We start from the raw sequence: 21,920 nt of genomic DNA, 5'->3' as shown, positions 1-21,920 counted from the left end.
GTTAACGTTTTAAATAACGTAAGCATGTATTTAACCTTTTATTACTTCTTTACAATAAAGCAACACCTGTAACATGACCTCTAAACTTGTCGATAAGGCTACACACGTGACAACTGGCAATACTATCGTTAAATAATAATGTTTTTATTCTCTACAATTACCAATTCTTGTGAAGCTGGAAAAGGTACGTCATCGGTGAGTGAATGGATTTTACACTGACCATCCTGTTATGCTTTTAGGGAAAACAGTTTTCTCTTTAGAATGAGGAAACTTACTAATTATGTATGAATTGTGAATGTAGTAGACTACTATTACAATAAAATTGTTAACACTCGAATGAAAGGAGATGACAGCTCAAAGTCACGTGACTTATCTAAATGTCATTTCCATACTGGTTTAGATTTATTTGACGTTTTCCATTGTATCTTCGCTCCTATTAGTTAAAACCTTCCTCGATGAATGGTCTATTCAACACAAAACCATTTCAATTTGAACCGGTAGTTCCTGTTATCCTGAGATTAGCGCGTTCAAACAAACAAACTCTCCAGCTTTATATATTAGTATAGATATAGATTGGAGAAATCTCACTTGACTATAGGGGCAGCAGTGGACTCTCAAAAGTTATTTTAACTTTGCAAATGATACAATTTGACAGCGACATACCAAAATTAAAAATTATCATAGCAGGCTGGATTTTATTATTGAGCGCGTGTATCCAACTTCCTACTAATATTTGGATACGCAAAAGCCACTGACGGACTTAGACGAAACTTGATGCACAGATAGTTTTCATCCCGATCATAATGTTCCCGTGGTACCATTTTCATTTGGAACGAGCGGGCAACAGCTTGTAAAATATAATCTTCATTCATTTAGCTACTTCTTTGTGTCATCTAGTTTAGCTCGACCTGAATTGCATTCGATCTACTTATTTAATTTGTGAACAAAGGACTATAAAGCAATTACAGCTGGCTGAATAGGATAACAATGATTGTGTCTTCATAGTAAAGATTTAAAGTCTTGTAATTGTAATAAAAAAAGATTGATAAAAATTAAAAAAATGTTAGGTGTCACAACGCCGTACTTGAACATGCTACCTGCCGTTTTAAGAGCCAACGGAGCCACTGAGCTATTGGGTGAGTCGTCAAACGAAAAAACTTGTAAAATAAATAGAATAAACAGTTGTTAGTATAATGACGTAGTCACAAATTGATATTTTGTACAAGAATAATAATATATTATTGCATAAGAATATTGTTTCGGTCTTCGAATGTTTGTCACTCGAAAATGTCGGAACAGCTGTATCAATTTCATTAAAACTCGTTTTAATAATAGTATGATAAATTAGCATACTTACTTATTGTAGATAATATTTTATTTAGAAATCAACAAGTTTTGGCGTCGCTACTAATACTAATAAATTAAATTGAGAACTGGATTAGAAAACGTAGAATTTATAATTTTAGTTCGGACAACATAATCTTGCTTAACTAAAGGGTAAATACTGTTCAGTGGAAAGTTTATCTAGTATCAATGAAACTAACAATATTGTACCAACATTTGAAAGTTAGCCGAGAGCAAGCTAGATCCTACTTAGTACTAACAGCGTAGGACCTACCTTACGCCATATATGCACAGATAACGGCTATTTCTCGGCCATAAATGGCTTCACTAGTTATCGATAAGAAAAAATCGTGCAACTTTGCTGTCTTAAAAAAAATAGTTTTTTTTTAAATTAATGTAAAATACACTCACCCGTATGTATTAAAAAAATAAATATTAATTCACTGTCACAACACTACACTTTTATTCACAGTTTTTATAACATTATTAGCACAATAATGACGATTAATTATTATTTATTTATTTATTTATTACGATTAATTACATTCGTATTTTTTCGGCAGTTCGTTACAACCTGCGCGAGTTTACGATCGCGCGCGGAATGAAGTTGCGCGCGCACTTGTCTTGACGCGGGAAAAGTTAAACGGAAATATCATGACAGGAGTGAAGTCGGCCATTTGTTAATAATGCTGACTTCATATCGATAGCGTGGGTGGAGAAAATTGAGAAAATCTAGCAAGAATAGTTTCTAATTGGATAGTTCTTATAATGCATTATTAGATCGAGCTAGTTAGAAATGTTTATTTTGTTATAAGTTATCTACCAATACAAATATGTAGATCTTCAAATGCTTATAAACAGCCTATTATGAGAAAAGTCCAATTATTACAAATAAGAAACAAAAGTACCAAACTTATTTTACCAGTACTGAAGAAGCTATTTGCGAAAATACAAGATTATTTGCATCATGGCCTTGGGAAAGAAGAACGCATTCAAGGTTAAGAAGTTATCAGGACCAGAATAAATATTATAAAAACAATAAACACTACAATGTAAATAAAACACTTCGGTGTTTTATAAACGTAACAATAGATGGCGTTGCTTCATGGCGCAAAGCATTCACCGATGCGTCATCTGGGAGACGCCTTTATTTGCTTGCAGACGGACATTTTAGTTACTACAAGAAAATCTAGATGGCGCTGAATGTAGTTTTATGACGGACTTTTTATATTATTAAACAAAAATATATTAAATGTTATTATTTTTATAGAAATTTAATCATTTATTTTATTTTACTGAGCAGTGTCATACAACATATTTACAGATTACTATGTGTATAGTTCAAGACATCTCTGCGCGCGACGCCATGTTGTGGAGCTCATGTAAAAATGCAGCGATGTTGTGTGCGTAGCGAGAGGTACAGCCGTGTTCAAAATTCAAACACAAATTATTTATTTTGGCGCACGCATGGAAATCGTCAAGAACTTAATATAAGAGGGGAAAAACATGTAATGCAGGCAAATAAAGTAACAAGTATGCGTTTATTATTTACATATGCCTTATTCAGTATCACTAGGTACTAGAATAATCAGAAGAAATGTTATCGCCAAAGTTAATATGAACTCTATTTCTAGGTCAATATAAATGACTGTAATATACTTTACTACAGTTTTTTACACGTCTACAAGTAGTTCCATATTCCATAATCAATTTGTCTTGAGTGTTAATTTATTAATTTCATTCTTCACTATTCCAGGTTTTTTCCCTCCAGTTTTCCGCCATGAATATCCCAACTGTAACAAAGCAGTACGTAGAGTCGTGATACTGCCACAATAATTAAGTTTTTCTTGAAATATTTTTTTCAACTCTAGTAAAGTAGGTAACTCTTGATGTTCTGACTGGTAATTCTCAATAGTTGAACGTATGACATCAACGTTAAATTGGTCCAATTCCAACTTCTTCGCACGTTTCTTTCGATTCTCATACGGACATTTAAATTTTGTTTCTTTCTCTTCAGCCAGTATGTTAGTCACTGTTCTTTCTGAGACCCCCACTGCCACGGCTGTTCTTTTTCGCGCGCTATTTAAATGATCCCTCAATTTTTCTAGTAAAACTGGACTGCTCTTGCAAACTGGATCACTTGCTAGTTGTAGTATATCTGACGCATCTCTTTTCAAAAAGTCGTAAACTTTGGCAATCGTTTCACGGGTCTGAAACAATGTAATACGTTTTTAAATATATGTATGAAAAAAAAGCTCCATACTCATAGGCTCAATTTGAACTGGCCGTATTTTTTATTTTAAATTCAATAGATTTATAATGATAGATGTCCTCGCCGTAAATATTGTGCGTCAAAAGTTTTTATGAGATTTCAAGACCGGATTTAGTGATATATTTCATCTTTTGAAACATATTTTAACTTTAGAAATTATGAAATCAATAATAAAAAAGTACCTGACTTCTTATACATTTCCTCCGCGAAGGACTAGACATTTTTAGTGACGACTGTACCCGTGCCAAAAGGCGATAAGCCCGCGTGTTGCTCGGACGACGACCGATGCGTCACTGTCACACAAATGAAAGCTGTGTGCTTACAAGGCACACACAACACCGCGTGCACAGATGAGTTACACAGGCAAACGATGTTTACGCTTCAACTCATCTGTGCGCGCGTCGCTATTTGCGTGCGATCGACAACGATTGTATTCGTATAGTTGATGTCGCCATATCGCCCTATGGTGATATGCGGGACAGTTCTCATATTGGTTACTAAGTACGCCTTCTTTCAAGTAATCAAAAATTTATCAATCGGTTAGTTCAAATGTTTACAAAGGCAACAGTGTCCCTTTGCATTTAGGTACTACGTATTTCAAATAAACTCTGCGCGCTTTAATGACATTAAAATGTTTGTCAGTTTCTAAGCCTTTAATAACAAGTAATCTTCTTTTTATGGAAGCCTCAAAGTCCTGCCACAAAAATTCACGAGCTAGGTACATCAAGAAACTGAAACCACATTTTTGTATAATTTTGAAGGGTTGAGGATATAAACTCTAGCAAATAAAGTATTTTTGATACTAAAAACTATTAGGCTTACTGCACCATGTCGATGTTTTCCAACTCTATAAACCCACTATAAAAATATTGTTTCTTCGATTTCGAATGTTTGCCACATAAAATTTTATAATTGGTACTGGAGAGACGGTAAAAAAATTAAAAAACACTAAATTTAGGTGAAACTATTGTAAATAAATACCTAAATTATTTGTTTGTTTAATTTACTTTGTTTTACAACCCTTTTCCAGGGGTGAATTATTCGCTTATAACTTCAACCCACTAGGCTGGGACATGTTGGACTCTCGCCGAATAAAATGTCCCCGGGCCTCTGCCTGAACCAGAACCAAGGGATCGTCGGGACTCAGAAGGTTGTTGTGCAATCCTGATACTTGATATGTGACGTAGGTAAATTCTGAACACAACGGAATTGTGTTCTCAAATGATGTGCGTTGAAAATGTGGGTTAGGATTTGCAACTCCTGTTACATGCCAGCACTATTTTATACTCAGTGGTAATGGCATGGGCTGCGGGCATGGGTCATGGGGACAGTAGGTAAGTGAGGATTGCATGCGTCAGTGTATGATTGTTTCATCGGCACGCCTTTCATCCTGGAGGGCTGGATTTTGATTAGAAGTTCGGAAGGAGGCTTCCGAAGGCATGTCCCTATGAGTTCCGTACTAAATAGGACATAGAAAGGCAAATTTTGCTAACAAAATCGACGGATCTTTATCACCAACTGTCCGTAACAACCATAGAAATCTAAATAATAAGGTGATAGAAGTGCTAACGCCGCCGCGCCGCGTGACTGCGCATGACCTTGTCGCCACACTAGTGTCTCGAACGACACCAGCGTGCGTACTTACGCTCAGTCGCTCGCGGAACGTTGTCACAGCAAGTACGACCAAAAATGGTGTTCTGCAGCATTTCTCAGTGTGGAAATTCATCTGCAACGTCTAATTACATTAATAAAGGGATAACATTTCATCGGTAAGTAAATTATTGTAGTACTATTGATGTTATTGTAAAAGTAAATTTTAAAACATAACCTTAATTGTAAACGATAATGAATATCGCAAAAACTTACAAAAATTGCATGTTTTACTAATCATTGCCTTTGTAGTTTGAGAATAACGGAAGTGCATGGTATTAAAAAAAGAAGTGTATAACAAAAAATAATATTTTCTATTCGATCAGTGATTGTAGTGGTACTAGTGGTACGGCCGCACAAAACTGTCGCAGCTAGTGATGTGGCCGTGTGGATAAATTCGAAAAATGCACATTGCAATCTAAAAGAAACAATCGTAAATAGTAGTTTGTTTATGTGCATATATTTTTATTTCAGATTCCCGCAGGATGCAATTACAAAAGACCAGTGGATATCTGCCACGGGTAAAAGAAATTGGTTCCCTACAAGTAACAGTCGGATTTGTTCGTTGCATTTTACAGAGAGGGATTATAATAACTCAACGAAACGACGCACTCTTTTAAAAAATGCAGTACCTACAGTTAATACTTGGAAACTGATAACTGAGGTTAGTTCATTTCCTTAACAATATTGAAAGTTTGAAATACTCGCTCGTATATCTACGTATACTAATATATAAAGCTGAACAGTTTGTTTGTTTGTTTGAACGCGCAAATCTCAGGGACTACTGGTTCAAATTGTCAAAATATTTTTGGATTGATTAGACCATTCATTAAGATTTTAGGCTATATACCATCACGCTGCGACTAATAGGAGCGAAGATACAATGGAAAATGTGGAAAAAAACAGGACAGATATAAAGCAGAACTTATATCTTCTAACCACGTGGACGAAGTCGCGGGCAACAGCTAGTTATACATATAAAACTAAACAAATATTTGCCTTGCAGGTCACAAATAATGATGATGATGCTGAGATTAAGTCAGAACCGGGTTCCCCAGTATCGTCATCAATATGTAGTTCGCCCAGTTGTTTTCAAAAATGTACCATTTTGCAAGCAATTGTAAGTTTAACTGTCATTCCTTATCCTTATATTGTAAAATGATTTAATAAGTTTCACAATAAATAATTAAAATTAAAATTCTAAGAAATTTTAAATTTCATAATTCATTATTATTTACTTAAAAATAGACTAAAATATGTGTGTATATATTCATACCTAAGTGATAATAATATTTTTTAGTTAACAGACAAACAGAAAATAAGCATGGCTGAATATGAAAAAACCGTGACAGGCACACCGAGGGAAAGAAAACTACGTGCTGAAGTTGATCAACAGAAACGTGTAATAAAGGAACAGCGTTTGAAAATAAAACGTTTACAATGCAAAGCCAGGCGCTACAAAAAAACTATTTTAAAGCTTAAAGAATTAAATAAAAATCTAGAGGATAAGCGTTTTATCAATGAGGATCAGACATCCGTTTCAGAGGGTATGAATGTTGGCACATGAGCTTATTATTTAGATTTCTATAGTAACAACCGTTGCTAAAACCCGATTTTGTTTACTTTGATTCCGAGAGGGAAAAGGGATATACTCCAGGTATAAGTTTCATATACACCTTGATTTTTTAGTCGTCTTACAAAAGCAGCCCAGTTCATGTATCCAATGACTAGAACACGTTCATGATAAAAAAAATAGGTATTTATGAGATTTGAATAAATTTAAAATTCAATTTTTATTCAATATTATGATGCAATTCGTAGTTTTTTAGAAACACAGCTCTGTTGCGAGCGCGTCCGAGCCTTGTAACAATGGTGAGGGGCGCGGGCGGCGGCGTTTTTATCATTTTTAAGAGTATATTTCAGGTTTCTCTTGTTTAATTTTTCTTCGTACTTATTAACTGGTTGGTTATAAAAAATAATAATCGCGCCTAGGGGTATTTTATGTCGGATACATGAACTGGGCTACTTTTGTAAGACGACTAAAAAATCACCGTGTATATAAAATAAAATTTCAACTGTCTATTACGGGTCATGATCAACGGTGCCTCAAAGTCAAAGTATCTTTATTGTGTTGATTGAGTAGGTTTACAGGTGTTAAATAATAATAATACAGTACTGCAATCAGCCTATTTAGGCATACAATAATTAAATCATAGTCGGGCAGGAAGATAATTACAAAATTATACTATATTAAGGTGTACATGTTTAATTTAAATTTACATAAATATATTTGTTTTATTGCCTACTTTATTTTCTAAAAAATCCTAAATATAAAAAAAAATGTGACAACCATTGTTTTAATTTTAATTTGAACAATCTTAATGGAAGTTCCCTTATTGTTCCTCAGTAATAGGGTTCCAGTTATTAAATTCCCTTAAGTGTTATTTTTTTTTCCCAACTTGAATAAAGGTGCTTATGCTTACTGCTTTGAATGTCAATAATATATCATCTGAAAATAAACCCAATTAAAGTAAGTGTTATCTGAATACTTAATTGCTAGAATAAAGCTGAAAAAACAGCATAAACTAAACTACAACTAGGTTGTTACCTCGTACATTTAGGTCCTCCGTAGTATTGATCGGGTCGCGCAGCGCTGCCCCGAGGACTAGCCTGTAGGCTGTACTGGGAAATCCCAATAATATTCCCATAGTTAACGCAATAATAACGTTTCCCATAAATAATGAAGCAAAGGGATAGGCTGATATCTACTTGCTTGCGAAAAAAAGAGAGGTCAAGATCGCGACCTTAAGATTCGCGAAAGTAAAGCGTCGTTAAATTGACTGTAAAATGTGTTGTTATTATGTCATAATTAAGTTCATGTACCTACTAAAGTATTTATTTGTAGTTTTGAAAGTTACCTATTCAAGATGTTAATAATATGTGTTGTAAAAGGCATGAGGGCCAAAAATATTAGGTAGGTTCTAAGTAAAATCTACCTAGGTACCTTAAATATATTTTTTAACTCTCATATCACTTACAGTAGGCTAGGCAGGCACCTATCTTATCTTCTTTGTTCTTACCCAAATAACAACAATTCTGACCCTACTGACAACTGACAAGTTATAAAAGAATAAATGCATAGATATTTAATATTGAAAATTCTCAAAAAACCTGTAAGAGGGGTAAATGGGCGGTCAAAGTTTATATGAGGCATTTTTTGGAATGGCCTACTTCGACTGCCAGACTACTATTTTGAAATTTAATAAAACTTAAATATTGTTTAAATAAAATACCTAATGAAATATGTGCACACAGAGGTAGCTACTATTATATAATCTGTAAAAGCTGTTTTTGGGTAGGTACCCCGCTACCGTAAAACGGGTTGATTAGAGGGTTTTTTGGGGTGGATAGAAACAGTTTTTATTAAAATTTGGACGTTTAACTAGACAAAACATAAAGATTATACGCAAACTCACAAGTATTTCGTAAAGTAACTGTGTCTAAGCATTTTAATGTAAGAAAATATTTATGTAACCTAAAAACACTATTCTCTATTCACCCCTTGAAACTCTATTCACCTCGTTTTACCGCGCCCTGTAAACTGAAGCGAACGGAGTCGCGGACAACAGCTAGCAAGTAAGGTATCTATATGTAGTTAAATTTACACTAGAAGGAAAATATTCTACCACGGTAGATTGATTAGGACCTTGCATGTTTTCCAGTAATGATGTCACTCGTCACCATACAGCACCGCACCCTTTAAACATTTGTACAACCCCGTCACGACATGGCAACATGCCAATTTTATTACTGCGGCAAAATAAGTCGCATTTACTAAAAACTTGGTACCTAGTTAAAGAAAACGAATCAATTAATGCATATTTTCTTAAAAATTACAAGCAGAATACGTACACCACCTATACTCCATTGATGGGTAAATACTTTGGATTGTAACTAAAACTTACATCTTTCAATAGGTATAATATTAACCCTTAAATAGGATTTATTTTTTCCTAGGTTGCCGTTTAGCAATATCGATGATGTCACAGAATATTGTAAGAATTACTGAGCCATCACATACTATTTATTATTTTACTTAGCTCATGAACTATTTAAAATAACGATTTTATTAAACATAGTAAACCCTTTTGGTACTTGGTGATGGGCTCCTTTTTCCGCACGTAGGCTCTAAGTCGGCCCATTGTGCGTCAGGTGGCTTTGGGAGGCTGTCAGTCCAGCCATCCCAACTCCCTCCAGAAGCGCAGAAGTCTCCTGGGACGTTCGCAGGCTTCTGTGATCATGATAGTAAACCCTTTGCCCTTGGGCTCAAGTTTCGCGGTAAAATAATAATAAATTAGTAACTAATTTTGTTATGTAGGTCAAAACATATTAAATACTTGGAATTTATGATAGGTATTATTTGTTTTCGTATTGAACCATAATTTATTAATACACAGGATCCTCAAAGGGATTAAATTTAGCCTTGGGACCTTGTCATACCCATATAAATAGATGCAATACATTGGAATTAGAGTAAAAACCCTAAACCAAGTTACTAACATAACCTAAACCGTAGAAAATTGAGTTAGGTCGGTCGGAAGGAAGAAGTATTGATCGCAAGTGCCTGTAGCAACTAGCAACAAAAAAAAGTTTGAATACCTCTACACCGCTAGATGCGGTGATGCCACAACGAGACGTCCGTATATGGACATGAAACTGAACTGAGCATGTGTGAGTAGGAAATCCGTCCGACAGATTCTTACGTCAAAATAGCGATATTATTGACATTTAACTAGGACTATTTACTAACAAATATTAGGTTTAGCCAAAAAATTGTATTGTCTAAAAAACTTTGACGTTTTATCTTGTAAATCTTAGTAAAAACACCCCAGACAGTTCTCCACACAAGAGCAACAGTTGTCAATGTGTGCGTGTCGCCGGGTGAACACATCTGCAAAATGAAAATAACGTTCGTTTTAGTGGTGTAGCTCAACTACGGTCACTTTCGATAAACTAATATTAGTTGACATTATTGGTAATTTTGTGTTGATAAAAAATTACATTTTGCTGAATTGTGAGAATCAATAATTTTGAGAATGAACTATTCAATTCTAAAGCCAGTTCTAAGCCTACGTTTGTGGCACTATCTATGGGTCAACAAGTTTTACTACATTTGAAATCTATATTTCAAAGTCGTATATTTTCAATTTTAACTACTTTTTTCCTAGGTTTACACCCTCTTTTTTTTAGATTCTTCTCAAGAATATTCAATAAACAAAACATTAAATAGATTTAAAAAATATAAAATCCCACGGTTTTAACCGTCACTCAATTCAGATATTATTAAAGTCGGATGAGCCGCTTTTATAGTTGAAAATTGCAGGTTTGAAGGTACCCTGAAAATTTTTGCCTGCTAGCTCATCGCTATATCAAAATTGAGTAAAAAAAAATCCCACCGGAACGAATGAACAAATGAGCAAGAAAAGTGAGTGAATAAAAACATGAGAAGATACCTCTCAATATGGTCAATATATTTACCCTCTTTCCGACAGACGCCCGACAGAAGATAGCCCAATACTTAGTTATTTCCCTTTCATAGAAAATACAATAAGAAGTTGGTAAAATGATGCCTAAATATATATATTTTGATGTGTTTTACCAAACCCATCTGACGCTGAAATAAAAGAGATCATCTATTAAGAGGATATAGTTCATGTAGAATGTTTGTGCGTAATCTATTGACTGTCTCATTGAGAAACAATCACAATTATATAAATTCTAGTTTTTTTATTGCACAATTTAATATGAAAATCTTTTTAATATGTATTTTTATTATTTTTTATCTTCTGTTTGATAAAGATAATACTACTAGTAACAAATTGACTGAAATCATGGATTCTGAGTAAATGTTTTCATTTGAAAGTATCGATATCGACATTACTTAACACACGGTCCCAAAATCGTTTTAACTTCAATGATTCACCAGCCCACATATTCCCGCAATGGTGATATAATGCAGCTTTGACCTTATTGGCTGGTCCGCCCATGCGGCAGTGGAATCCACCAATGAGAGCGCGAGTTCGTAGCGTCGTTCCCCCGCAGCGCCGGTAGTATAAAAGCGATGCTAACGGCTTTTTCGTCGATCACATTCGTTTGGCAAGCCTCTTAACCGGTCGCGCTGAACGACGACTGAATATTTAACTAATTTATTTTCTACATAAGTTCAACAAAACTCAATCAAAATGGTGAGTACTTTTCTGTTATTCTATTAATCATCTGGATTTCAGAGATTTAGTGATCTTTAGTATTAATCCCACGTGTTTCGCTACGAACAAAGTACCGGTTGGACACGCCACCATTTTGTCGCCAAGCGAACCGGTGGAGTTCTATACTTTGCTTCAAGTGGATGATTGATTAAAGTTAGCTTCTTTATTTGAATAATTAGTAAATGTCAGTTTCAAAACTGATATTAGTCCGGTTAAGTGCTAATTATTTAACCCAAGATGTGCTTTTGTTAACGTTAATGAGTTACGTGTGACCGCACCCAAGGATATTTAGCCGGTGCACTCGCTTTTTCAACACTCTAGATTAGTTTTGATTTCGTATTCTTTTACATATATTCGACATTAACCTATTTTCGTGATTATAAGTTGGTATTTTTCCTGTTCATCGGTGAATTTTCTGTGAATAATGATCGGCGCCGCGGATGACGTGTCGATGACCTCATTGGATTAGCGGCCGTATCACATGCTATGAGAAATATCTTGTTTATTCAGCCTTGTTATTTATTTATTATTCATCGACTTAATGAATAAGAGCCTCCCTTGTCTAAATATTATTCTAACTACTCGCATGTTATTTGAATAACAAAATTTTCTAGATACCTACTTCATTAGGGGTAAGAATCGATTTTCTGTGACCTCATTCCTAGGGGTGGGGTGTTGAATCGATATCTCTTGTTGTACTTGCCAACAGCTTTCACCCATTCAATTCACAACGGCACTAAGTACAGGCTTTCGCCTTTCTCTTCAACTGTCCGTATTGCGATGAGAAAACGAACTTTTTATTTTACACGGCCGCGTCTAATTGCTCGTTACAAAATGGCGTGAAGCTTTTTACTTACGGTATATACTAACGGCTTTTGCTACCAAGAATGTACAAGATTATTAGGTAGGTATTGCATTTTGATCTCGATAATAAGTTATTCCTCGAAGATTTTTAGGCCTTTATCGAGTAGAGTAGGTGCACCTACTTATGGGTATTAAGTTTGATTGTTATGTCCCTATCACGAATCCGTTAATCCAGTTTGATACAAATTACTTAAATCAAATGCGTCATAATAACATCGTCTCTCTTTGCCAACAGCGTGAGTGCATCTCAGTACACGTTGGACAAGCCGGAGTCCAGATCGGTAACGCCTGCTGGGAGCTGTACTGCCTTGAGCATGGCATCCAACCCGACGGCCAGATGCCCACAGACAAGACCGTGGGTGGTGGCGACGACTCCTTCAACACCTTCTTCAGCGAGACCGGTGCTGGCAAACACGTCCCCAGGGCTGTGTTCGTCGATTTGGAACCCACTGTAGTTGGTAAGTAACTTCAAATGAAAATAATAGTTGAGTAAATATTCCACCAAAAAAATATGACAAATACATCTGTACATCAAGATGGGACTTCAACTAACCATGTCATTTCTTTGCCCACAGATGAGGTCCGCACTGGCACATACAGACAGTTGTTTCATCCAGAACAACTTATCACTGGTAAGGAAGATGCGGCCAACAACTACGCCCGTGGTCACTACACCATCGGCAAGGAGATCGTAGATCTGGTACTGGACCGCATCCGCAAGCTCGCCGACCAGTGCACTGGCCTCCAGGGCTTCCTCATCTTCCACTCGTTCGGCGGTGGTACCGGATCCGGTTTCACCTCCCTCCTCATGGAGCGACTCTCCGTGGACTACGGCAAGAAGTCCAAGCTGGAGTTCGCCATCTACCCGGCGCCTCAGGTGTCCACCGCGGTGGTCGAGCCCTACAACTCGATCCTCACCACCCACACCACCCTGGAGCACTCGGACTGCGCCTTCATGGTCGACAACGAGGCCATCTACGACATCTGCCGCCGCAACCTCGACATTGAACGCCCCACCTACACCAACCTGAACCGTCTCATCGGGCAGATCGTGTCCTCCATCACGGCCTCCCTGCGTTTCGACGGCGCCCTCAACGTCGACCTTACCGAGTTCCAGACCAACTTGGTGCCCTACCCACGTATCCACTTCCCTCTGGTAACCTACGCGCCCGTCATCTCTGCCGAGAAGGCTTACCACGAGCAGCTGTCGGTGGCTGAGATCACCAACGCTTGCTTCGAGCCCGCCAACCAGATGGTCAAGTGTGACCCTCGTCACGGCAAGTACATGGCCTGCTGCATGTTGTACCGTGGTGACGTCGTGCCCAAGGACGTGAACGCGGCCATCGCCACCATCAAGACCAAGCGTACCATCCAGTTCGTGGACTGGTGTCCTACCGGTTTCAAGGTGGGCATCAACTACCAGCCCCCGACCGTGGTGCCCGGCGGCGACCTCGCCAAGGTGCAGCGTGCCGTGTGCATGTTGTCCAACACCACCGCCATCGCCGAGGCCTGGGCCCGCCTGGACCACAAGTTCGACCTTATGTACGCCAAGCGTGCCTTCGTGCACTGGTACGTCGGTGAGGGTATGGAGGAGGGAGAGTTCTCCGAGGCTCGTGAGGACTTGGCCGCCCTCGAGAAGGACTACGAAGAGGTCGGCATGGACTCCGCCGAGGGAGAAGGCGAGGGAGCCGAGGAATACTAATCTGCTGAACTTGTTCACGGATCACTCACACACCAATACATTCCCTGGTGACATGAAATAAAAGAAACAATTATGTTGAAAGTCTGTCGTTTAATTTCATTGAATATAACCTTTCACTTAGCGAATATGAGATAATCCACCAACATAGTTCAGTACACAGTAATCTACTCAATAGCATTTCAAATAAATACAATCAATCAATTGTTATCAATTTTACAAAGAAATAATCTCGTCACTTAACCTGTACAGTAATATCGTAAGATCTCATGGTCACATACATTGCACTGTAGGTTAACTGCAATTTATCGTTCGCTGATAGTAGCTGAGGTCGTTTGATAACGAGTACCTAATATCTCTATCTAGTGACTCAATTGTACCTTATCGCAGATTATATTTATTTCTACGTAATCTCACCATTTAAAGAAGGAACTTAAGAAGGTACTATGGCCTACCTATCATAATAAGTAGAAAATACAAGTTACAACTGCATGCAAGACGTTCAGTTCAAATAACCCACATACCAAAGCTACACAATTACTTAAAAATGTACTGACGAGTCGACGACAGATTCATTGTAAATCGGATAGGTAGGTACAGTAAAATTATAATTGCTTTATCAGCTAACACGCAGTAAAAGTCATGATGCAGCTACTTTTATGATCCGCTCGTTTTGGCAGAGAAGATTATAAGAAATACATAGATAAGTAGGTTAGCTCTGCTTGTAATAGTGTCTATGTTGTGTAGTGCGTAGATGTCCCTAGTTGGAAAAATATTGGCATACATCCACTATCAGCTATGTTAAGACCGTGGACTGCATTTTGTACCTAATTACGATTGGGATGTGGTTTCACATAGCCTGTGATCTAGGCTATAACCTAATAAGTATAGGCAAGATTCATTACCCTTACGTTCATACATGTTACCTACCTGCCTACTGGATATATTAAAAAGCAAAAGGTTTTATTATAATAGGTTCAATATTTCCCTATGGTTGATTACAGGCAACAAAAAACTGACAAAAAGTGTCTTAAAACCTAGTAAATAAAGTAGGTACGTTGATGTTTTCTAAACCTATTGAACCAAAACTTGAAGGTTATTTCCTACTTACGACAAGTTAGTCGCCTACAATACAATAGTCACAATGTTCAGTGCTCAACCTACACATTTATGATTGACTCCCTGACGTAACCACTCATAAGAACAAGATTGAAAGTAATGGGTCCAAGAACATTGCTTGTTTGTATGTAGGCGACCGCCGAGGTGACATCATGGCGACGTTTCCATATATGGAGATGACGGCGTAAACATTTTTGACGCCATTTTCAAGACGTAAATGGACCTTGTGCTGGTATGATTTAAGAGTAGGACTATGGAATATATTAAGTTTAAATTAGTCGTGGTAGGTATTTATTACTAGGTATCTTCATTATCATAGTTATTTGAAGTTAAATTTAAAACAAATAACTTTGATGAAGGTGTCTCTAAATAAAATCATTTTAAGAACAAGATTTAAACCGCATTTTAAATTGTATTATAAGTAACCAATAACCTAGCTTTTTACATAAGTAGACCTTCTAGTTACTATAACTTCTAAAGCAGTAATTTACCAGTAAACACATATTTTAAACAAATTCATTCAGTAAGGAAGAGAAACATTTTCTTTTCTCTCGGCACCTACACATGTTTACATTTCCATCTTATACTTTCAGAACCATGTCGAACATCATAAGGAAACACAATCTATTTAGGGATAAGCAACGCCATCGGGTAAGAGTTCAACGAACCAAACAGTTTAATTTTATCTGCGCCGGCGCGTGCGAGATGTTTTTATTAGATCAATATCCCTACATGCGAGAATTCATTCTGGATGAATGCAATATGCTGTAGGCAGTAGATATTTAAAGTATTGTACTTACAGTAAGCCCTACTTCGTGCGTAGTAATTACTGCAAGGGAAAAGTTGCATATAACTGTAAAGATAAAATGTTAAGTATTTTGACACATTTGGTATTAGGATAGGTGTAAACGAAGTAATTGTTGACATGCAGTAAGACACGGGATATTTAAGACTACATATTTCTTGTACCTAATACAAAACCTAGTCAAAAGTAGAAATTTAGATTTAAGTAAGATTTAGTATTTTCTCTTTTAAACGCCTCACGCAGTAAGGAATTTAGCCCTCGTGGGATTCACCAACATTGAAGTCAAATGCACAAAGACACCCCAGGAAGGAAAAGTATTCGTGGATCGTGATTTAAGTGCTATATTTACACAAAGGACTTCAACATCGGATACTCCAATGTTCTGGGGCTAAATTCCGCCATTTACAATGGACAATGAATGAAGGGATATAGGATGAAAAATGACTGAAGCTTCCTCGTCAATACAATGAAATGTCAACGATTAGTGAGGTGACTTAAGAGAATACAAATAGTGTCAAAAATCCAATTGCCAGTCATTCAACGGCCATTGTAAATAGCGGAATTGGGGCCCTGCAATCAATCATCAGTCAAGTTTGTTAGAGGTCGTTTTATAAAATGAAATACTCGTCTTGTTGCACACGGCATTTTTATGCCTTTCTATCGCTAAGATATTACTTCAATAGATATTTGAAACCATGCAAGCATATTAATGTCTGAGAATATGTTGCATATAACTAACTTACTATGATCTAGGTTGGTAATACATCTTAAGTACCTACTCAAACAATGAAAATATGTTTTTGGTGAGTAGGTGGGTATATGAATCTTGTTTTCTATAAAAGTGTAGACAGTCTCGGCATCTCGATTTGGCAGTTTAGACTTTATCGCAGGACGTATGTTTTAATACATCATCATCATCAGCCCATATTCGTCCACTGCTGGACATAGGCCTATCCAATTGCACGCCGTCGAGATCTATCTTTGTTTTAATACGTTCTACCATAATTCATCTTAATGTACGCCAAACAAGGAAGTCACAGAGAACTGTTGCGAGGGAAAACAAATAAAAACCGTAAATAATTATGGTACAATAGTTTTATTTCGTTGATAAGAACAACATAATGTAAGTTGGCCTAAACCGCAGCGCATCAGCTGAGGCTTGTTGGCATTAATAAGAATACTTGACACAGACTGAGCATAAGACAGCTTTTTTTTTAAAATCTGTGTTGACTTGCAAAGACTTCCACTCTCGACGCATTTAGCTTGAACTCCATAGTTAACCGGAGAGAATGCCAATCTGTCCATCACAGCATATTTTAGTAGGTGAAACAATATTCCATGGCAAAACTTCTAATTAAGAGGCCGGTGTAAGCAGCGCGCAACTGCAATTCGACGCGAGCCAAAAATCGGACGAAACATTGCTATCTCTATCGGACTTCTCGCGGCGCAGCGCGTAGCTGTGTGCGTGCGTGTAGTATGTTTGTAGCGAGTCATTCATAATGACTGATAACCACTGCATTGTACTAATTTTGTTCAGTAAATGATTTATTTTTTTTATTTAATTTTCGGAACCGTTGGTGAACACAAAAACCAGTAATGCTTTTTTTGGAAATTATTGTACGATGGCTGTATCAGAAGATTTAATGATATTAGGTATCTTAAATCTAAAAATCTAATAAAATAAAACGTGAACGAAAACTTTTCAATACAAACGTAATACCAAAAGACGGTATTTAATTTATCAAGGTTCCTATGAAACTTTTAGTTTAAAACTACTCACTATTCACTATTACGAAATGCCAGCGAATTGCATTTCGTATATTTTAACACCGCTAACAGCATGTTTTCAACTTACTTTTTCTGTAATTTAATTCTTAATATTAATAATCTTAATATCATTTTAATAGGAACATAGATTATATAGTCTAGTTGCAGATTATCAAAAAATATTTGCGCTCTCGTATGTCTCACCAAAGAAAGATAGGTATACCAACATACCGTAACGCACGCATATCCACTTTATTCAAAACTAGCTGTCGCCCGCGACTTCTTCCGCGTGTTTAGAAGATATAAGTTATAATTTATACCCGCCCTATTTTTTTCCACATTTTCCATTGTATCTTCGCTCCTATTAGTCGCAGTGTGATGATAAAATAAATATTTTTCAATTTGGACCAGTAGTTCCTGAGATTAGCGCGTTCAAACAAACAAACAAACTCTTCAGCTTTATATATAGTACCTATAGAAGTATAGATAACATTTATGAGCTTAAATATGATAAAAAATACATATATTTTGCTAATATAAAGCGCCTTCTCGTTTATAACCACAACAATATCATAACGGGCCGTGCAGCAGAAATCGTAATATTTTAATTTCGCTATAACTTCAGAACCAAACGTCCAATTCTAATTATTCAAAGACCAAATATTATCTACATTAACTGTACATAGTGATGAAATAATTAATTTTGATAAGGATTAATAGCATGAGTAAAATAAACGCGTTTAAATGTAGTCCAAAAAAAAACAAGATTTTTCAATAAAAAAAAATGGTTATTGTTCCTCACTCGACATAGATAGGTATAGCGTGTCGCGGACTTTTTTGTAGATATTTATAAGATCTACAATTACTTAGAACATTTTATGGTTCTATCTTTAATGGTTTAGGCAGGGTACGCAAAATAAGTGACTTTTTTGGTTGATTTTTTATACCTTGTGTCCGAAAAACCCTAATATCTTACGTAACCCTATTTTTGTGCAAAATTAAATATAGCCTATATTACTCGTGGATAATGTAGCTTTCGAATGGTGAAATAATTTTTAAAATCGGTCCAGTAGTTTATGAGCTTATTCAATACAATGAAACAAACAAAGTTTTCCTCTTTATAATATTCGTGTAGATTAAAATTCGGTAAATTTAAAATGATCAAGAGTATGTTTTCGTTATGAAACTTATTTTTTGGTACCTAATAGGTAACAAATATTACGTAAGTAATCCAACCCAAGTTTCATTTTTTTTTGCAATAAGAAAGAGTGCCTATTGTTTTACACTATGCCATTTTTCCATTAAATCTTTTTCCAAATATTTCACTCTGTATTGGCTAGAGGCCTCCGTCGACTCCGTCGTAACTCGCCTATACCTACGCGATAATCACTTACAGCGAGCGACAACTGTTACCAAGTTCCGTTTAAAATTTTAAAGTAGGTATGCTAGAGGCGGTTTATTTAAATATTATATTAAACAGTACATACATTAAGGTTAGGTAATATTTCGTAAGTAAATAGTTAGTTAATAAAAAATATATTTATTACTAGCTTTTCGACCACGGCTTCGTCCGCGTCGATGTCGGTTATATCGCGTTTCCAAGAAAGAGAACTCTTCAAAAGTCCGGGATAAAAACTATCCTATGTTCTTTCTCAAGGTCAACTCTATCTCTGTACCAAATTTCATTAAAATCAGTTCGGTGGTTTAGACGTGAAAGCGTAACAGACAGACAGACAGAGTTACTTTCGCATTTATAATATTAGGTATAGTAGGGAATATTAGTAGGGATTATAACGTTTTTTTTTAATTCCTACCTTGTTAAAGTTTTACTTTGCTTGTAGGTACGTAATACGTAGTAGGTACTGTGCCAAATTTCATTAAAATCAGTTCTTCGTCTTCTTAAAGTGCTACAGATTTTTTTTCTTTCTTTTTTGATAAAAAGCTACTCCCGCACTATGGAAAGGAATTTAATCCATGTGTTGCGGGGCTTTTACAAACATACAATTCACATGCACAAAGACACCTAGCCTCAGAACAAGCATTCGTGAATCACACAAACGCTTATCCTACACGGGGATCGAACCCGCGACACGTCGCGCCCAGTGGTTTAGGCGGGATAACCTCAACCGCTCGGCTATCCGTGTAGTCAAATTGAATGAAAGTGTCAAAAAACCTTGACAAATATATTTCTTTGCTATAAGTCTTGAAACCATAATTTCAAATTCAAATGCTACAACAAATATATTATAACACTCAAATTTAAAGTAAAGGAGAAATCCAATTAACATTGACAGAGTAGGTATTAATCTAGGCGCGCTATACCAGAGTAAAGCAGACAAAAAGTAAACAAAACCTATGTGCTCGCCCTCGCTCTACCCCGTCCAAATTATTAAATTTATTTAACTATTAATTTTAATTATCACTTATTACGTCGTCGTCAAAAATGAATACTTTATTTAACTATAAACAACAAAACAATCTTTTACATCGGTAAACTACCTAATAGTTATAATGTCGAACCCAACGCCAGCGCATGCCACGAGCAGTGCGTACACGCACACAAACATAGCGTGTTGGACGTTGGTGAGACATGCGACAGCGATAATATGGTTCCAGATTTGTGATAAATTTGGTTGTGTTCCGTAATACCAAAAATTATGAATGAAAACTTATTATATGTCCACTTTTTTTTTTATAAATTGCAACTAGACTATATAATCTGTGTTCCTATTAAAAGGATATTAAGAATATTAATGTTTTAAGTACAGAAATATTAAGTTCAAAACATGCTGTTAGCGGTGTTAAAATATACGAAATGCAATTCGCTCGCATTTCGTAAATAGTAAATGTTTTAAACTAAAAGTTTAATAGGAACCTAGATAAATACCGTCTGTATCCGAATAACATAACTTTAAGTCGGTGATATGTTCGTAGCGACAATGATTTTGGTATTACGTTTGTATGGAAAAGTTTTCGTTCACCGCACCCTTAAAGTAAGGTACCTGTGTTATATACAAGGTAATAAACTCAGTTTATGTCAAGTTCCTCCGTTACAAAAATACTGAACAATTTCACACACAAACAATAATTACAGTTGTAATTATAGTACACGTTAATTCATAAATACAATAGTTTATCGTCATGGATAAAATGTATTTTGCATTTCACATTCAACACTGTAAAACATCATCAACAGTCTAAAAAGTACAAAACACTTCTTTTTTTCTTTTGATATTGTGTTTAGAAATATGTAATGATGACGATAAACCAATTTAAAACACATCTAGGTATTACAAATAATTATATTTCACATTATTGGAAGTTTCACAACGTTTTAAACAGAATTATCCTGACAGGTCGACTTGTAGCTATTATACTTCCCGCCATTAAACTACAGAAGTCAGGTCATTTCATAGAAGACTGATCACTTAAATCGGTTGAAAAATCTAATCTGCCCTCTGATTAGTTGGCCTCAAAACTTGCAACCAATCACAGCATAAGATTTAACAGACGTTTTAATCTAATATTTGTGTTATTTAGTTTTTTAGAAACTGTATTATAATATTGTCTTCTTGACATTACATACAACTATTTATCAAATACTAAAAGTATATGTCATTTCAAGGAGTAGAGGCACAGAGTCCTGACTTAGTCTGCGTATAGTCTTCGGGAATCAGACTGGGAGATAAGCCCCCCTAGCCAAGTGACTTTTAAATAATCGTTAACGTAAATAATATGTATAATATTCAACAACTTTCATACAACGCCTGCTAGTCTCCAACTAAGCATAGCTTGTATTATGAGTACTAGACAACTGGTACTTAAGCATTTCTAAATTCATACATATTATAGATAAATTACACCCAGACAAAGAATAAAATTAAATTATCGTACTCATCACACGTACATATATTATGTCCTGGGTGGGAATCGAACGATCTACGGATAGCAGCCAGGGTCACTAGCCACTTAAAATAAATACTGCTCAAACGTATGGAAATGACGTTTCGTTTTATGTCTCGTGATTTTAAACTATCATCCATACATTGGAACGACGTCTATTGACAGTAAACAATTGTAGGAACTTCACTTGGCTAGACGGGCTGAAAAGCTTAAATTCAATAGCCTAGAATA

At 36.1% G+C, this 21,920-nt stretch overlaps 3 protein-coding genes across 5 annotated transcripts in view; 1 reads left to right on the top strand and 2 right to left on the bottom strand.

The window, feature by feature from the left end:
• LOC113497852 (proteoglycan 4) overlaps positions 1–1,965 on the bottom strand; it is a 44,161-nt gene extending 42,196 nt beyond the window's left edge. For all 3 annotated transcript variants that reach the window (XM_026877597.1, XM_026877598.1, XM_026877599.1), the window contains exon 1: positions 1,756–1,965. The gene's annotated coding sequence lies outside the window, so the exon portion shown is untranslated. The remainder of the gene's footprint in view (positions 1–1,755) is intronic.
• Positions 1,966–2,866: 901 nt separating this feature from the next.
• On the bottom strand, positions 2,867–3,903 carry LOC113497854. The gene is made up of 2 exons (XM_026877600.1): positions 3,799–3,903; positions 2,867–3,554 (listed from the first exon to the last, which is right to left on the bottom strand). The coding sequence occupies exons 1-2, from the start codon at positions 3,835–3,837 to the stop codon at positions 3,051–3,053; spliced, it is 543 nt and encodes a 180-aa protein (XP_026733401.1). The 5' UTR covers positions 3,838–3,903; the 3' UTR covers positions 2,867–3,050.
• Positions 3,904–11,401: 7,498 nt separating this feature from the next.
• Positions 11,402–14,179, top strand: LOC113498276 (tubulin alpha chain). Its single transcript, XM_026878231.1, has 3 exons — positions 11,402–11,511; positions 12,632–12,854; positions 12,972–14,179. The coding sequence occupies exons 1-3, from the start codon at positions 11,509–11,511 to the stop codon at positions 14,096–14,098; spliced, it is 1,353 nt and encodes a 450-aa protein (XP_026734032.1). The 5' UTR covers positions 11,402–11,508; the 3' UTR covers positions 14,099–14,179.
• Positions 14,180–21,920: the final 7,741 nt, after the last annotated feature.

The sequence above is a fragment of the Trichoplusia ni genome, chromosome 10 (genome assembly GCF_003590095.1).
Source record: "Trichoplusia ni isolate ovarian cell line Hi5 chromosome 10, tn1, whole genome shotgun sequence".
Lineage (NCBI taxonomy): Eukaryota > Metazoa > Arthropoda > Insecta > Lepidoptera > Noctuidae > Trichoplusia > Trichoplusia ni.
This window is presented reverse-complemented; position numbering and strand designations above follow the sequence as displayed.

Coding starts and splice junctions, on each gene's coding strand:
- LOC113497854 (XM_026877600.1), bottom strand. CDS start 3,837: ATGTCTAGTCCTTCGCGGAGGAAATGTATAAGAAGTCAG. Junction 3,555..3,798: donor GGAAATGTATAAGAAGTCAG/GTACTTTTTTAT, acceptor ACATTGTTTCAG/ACCCGTGAAACGATTGCCAA.
- LOC113498276 (XM_026878231.1), top strand. Junction 12,855..12,971: donor TTTGGAACCCACTGTAGTTG/GTAAGTAACTTC, acceptor CTTTGCCCACAG/ATGAGGTCCGCACTGGCACA.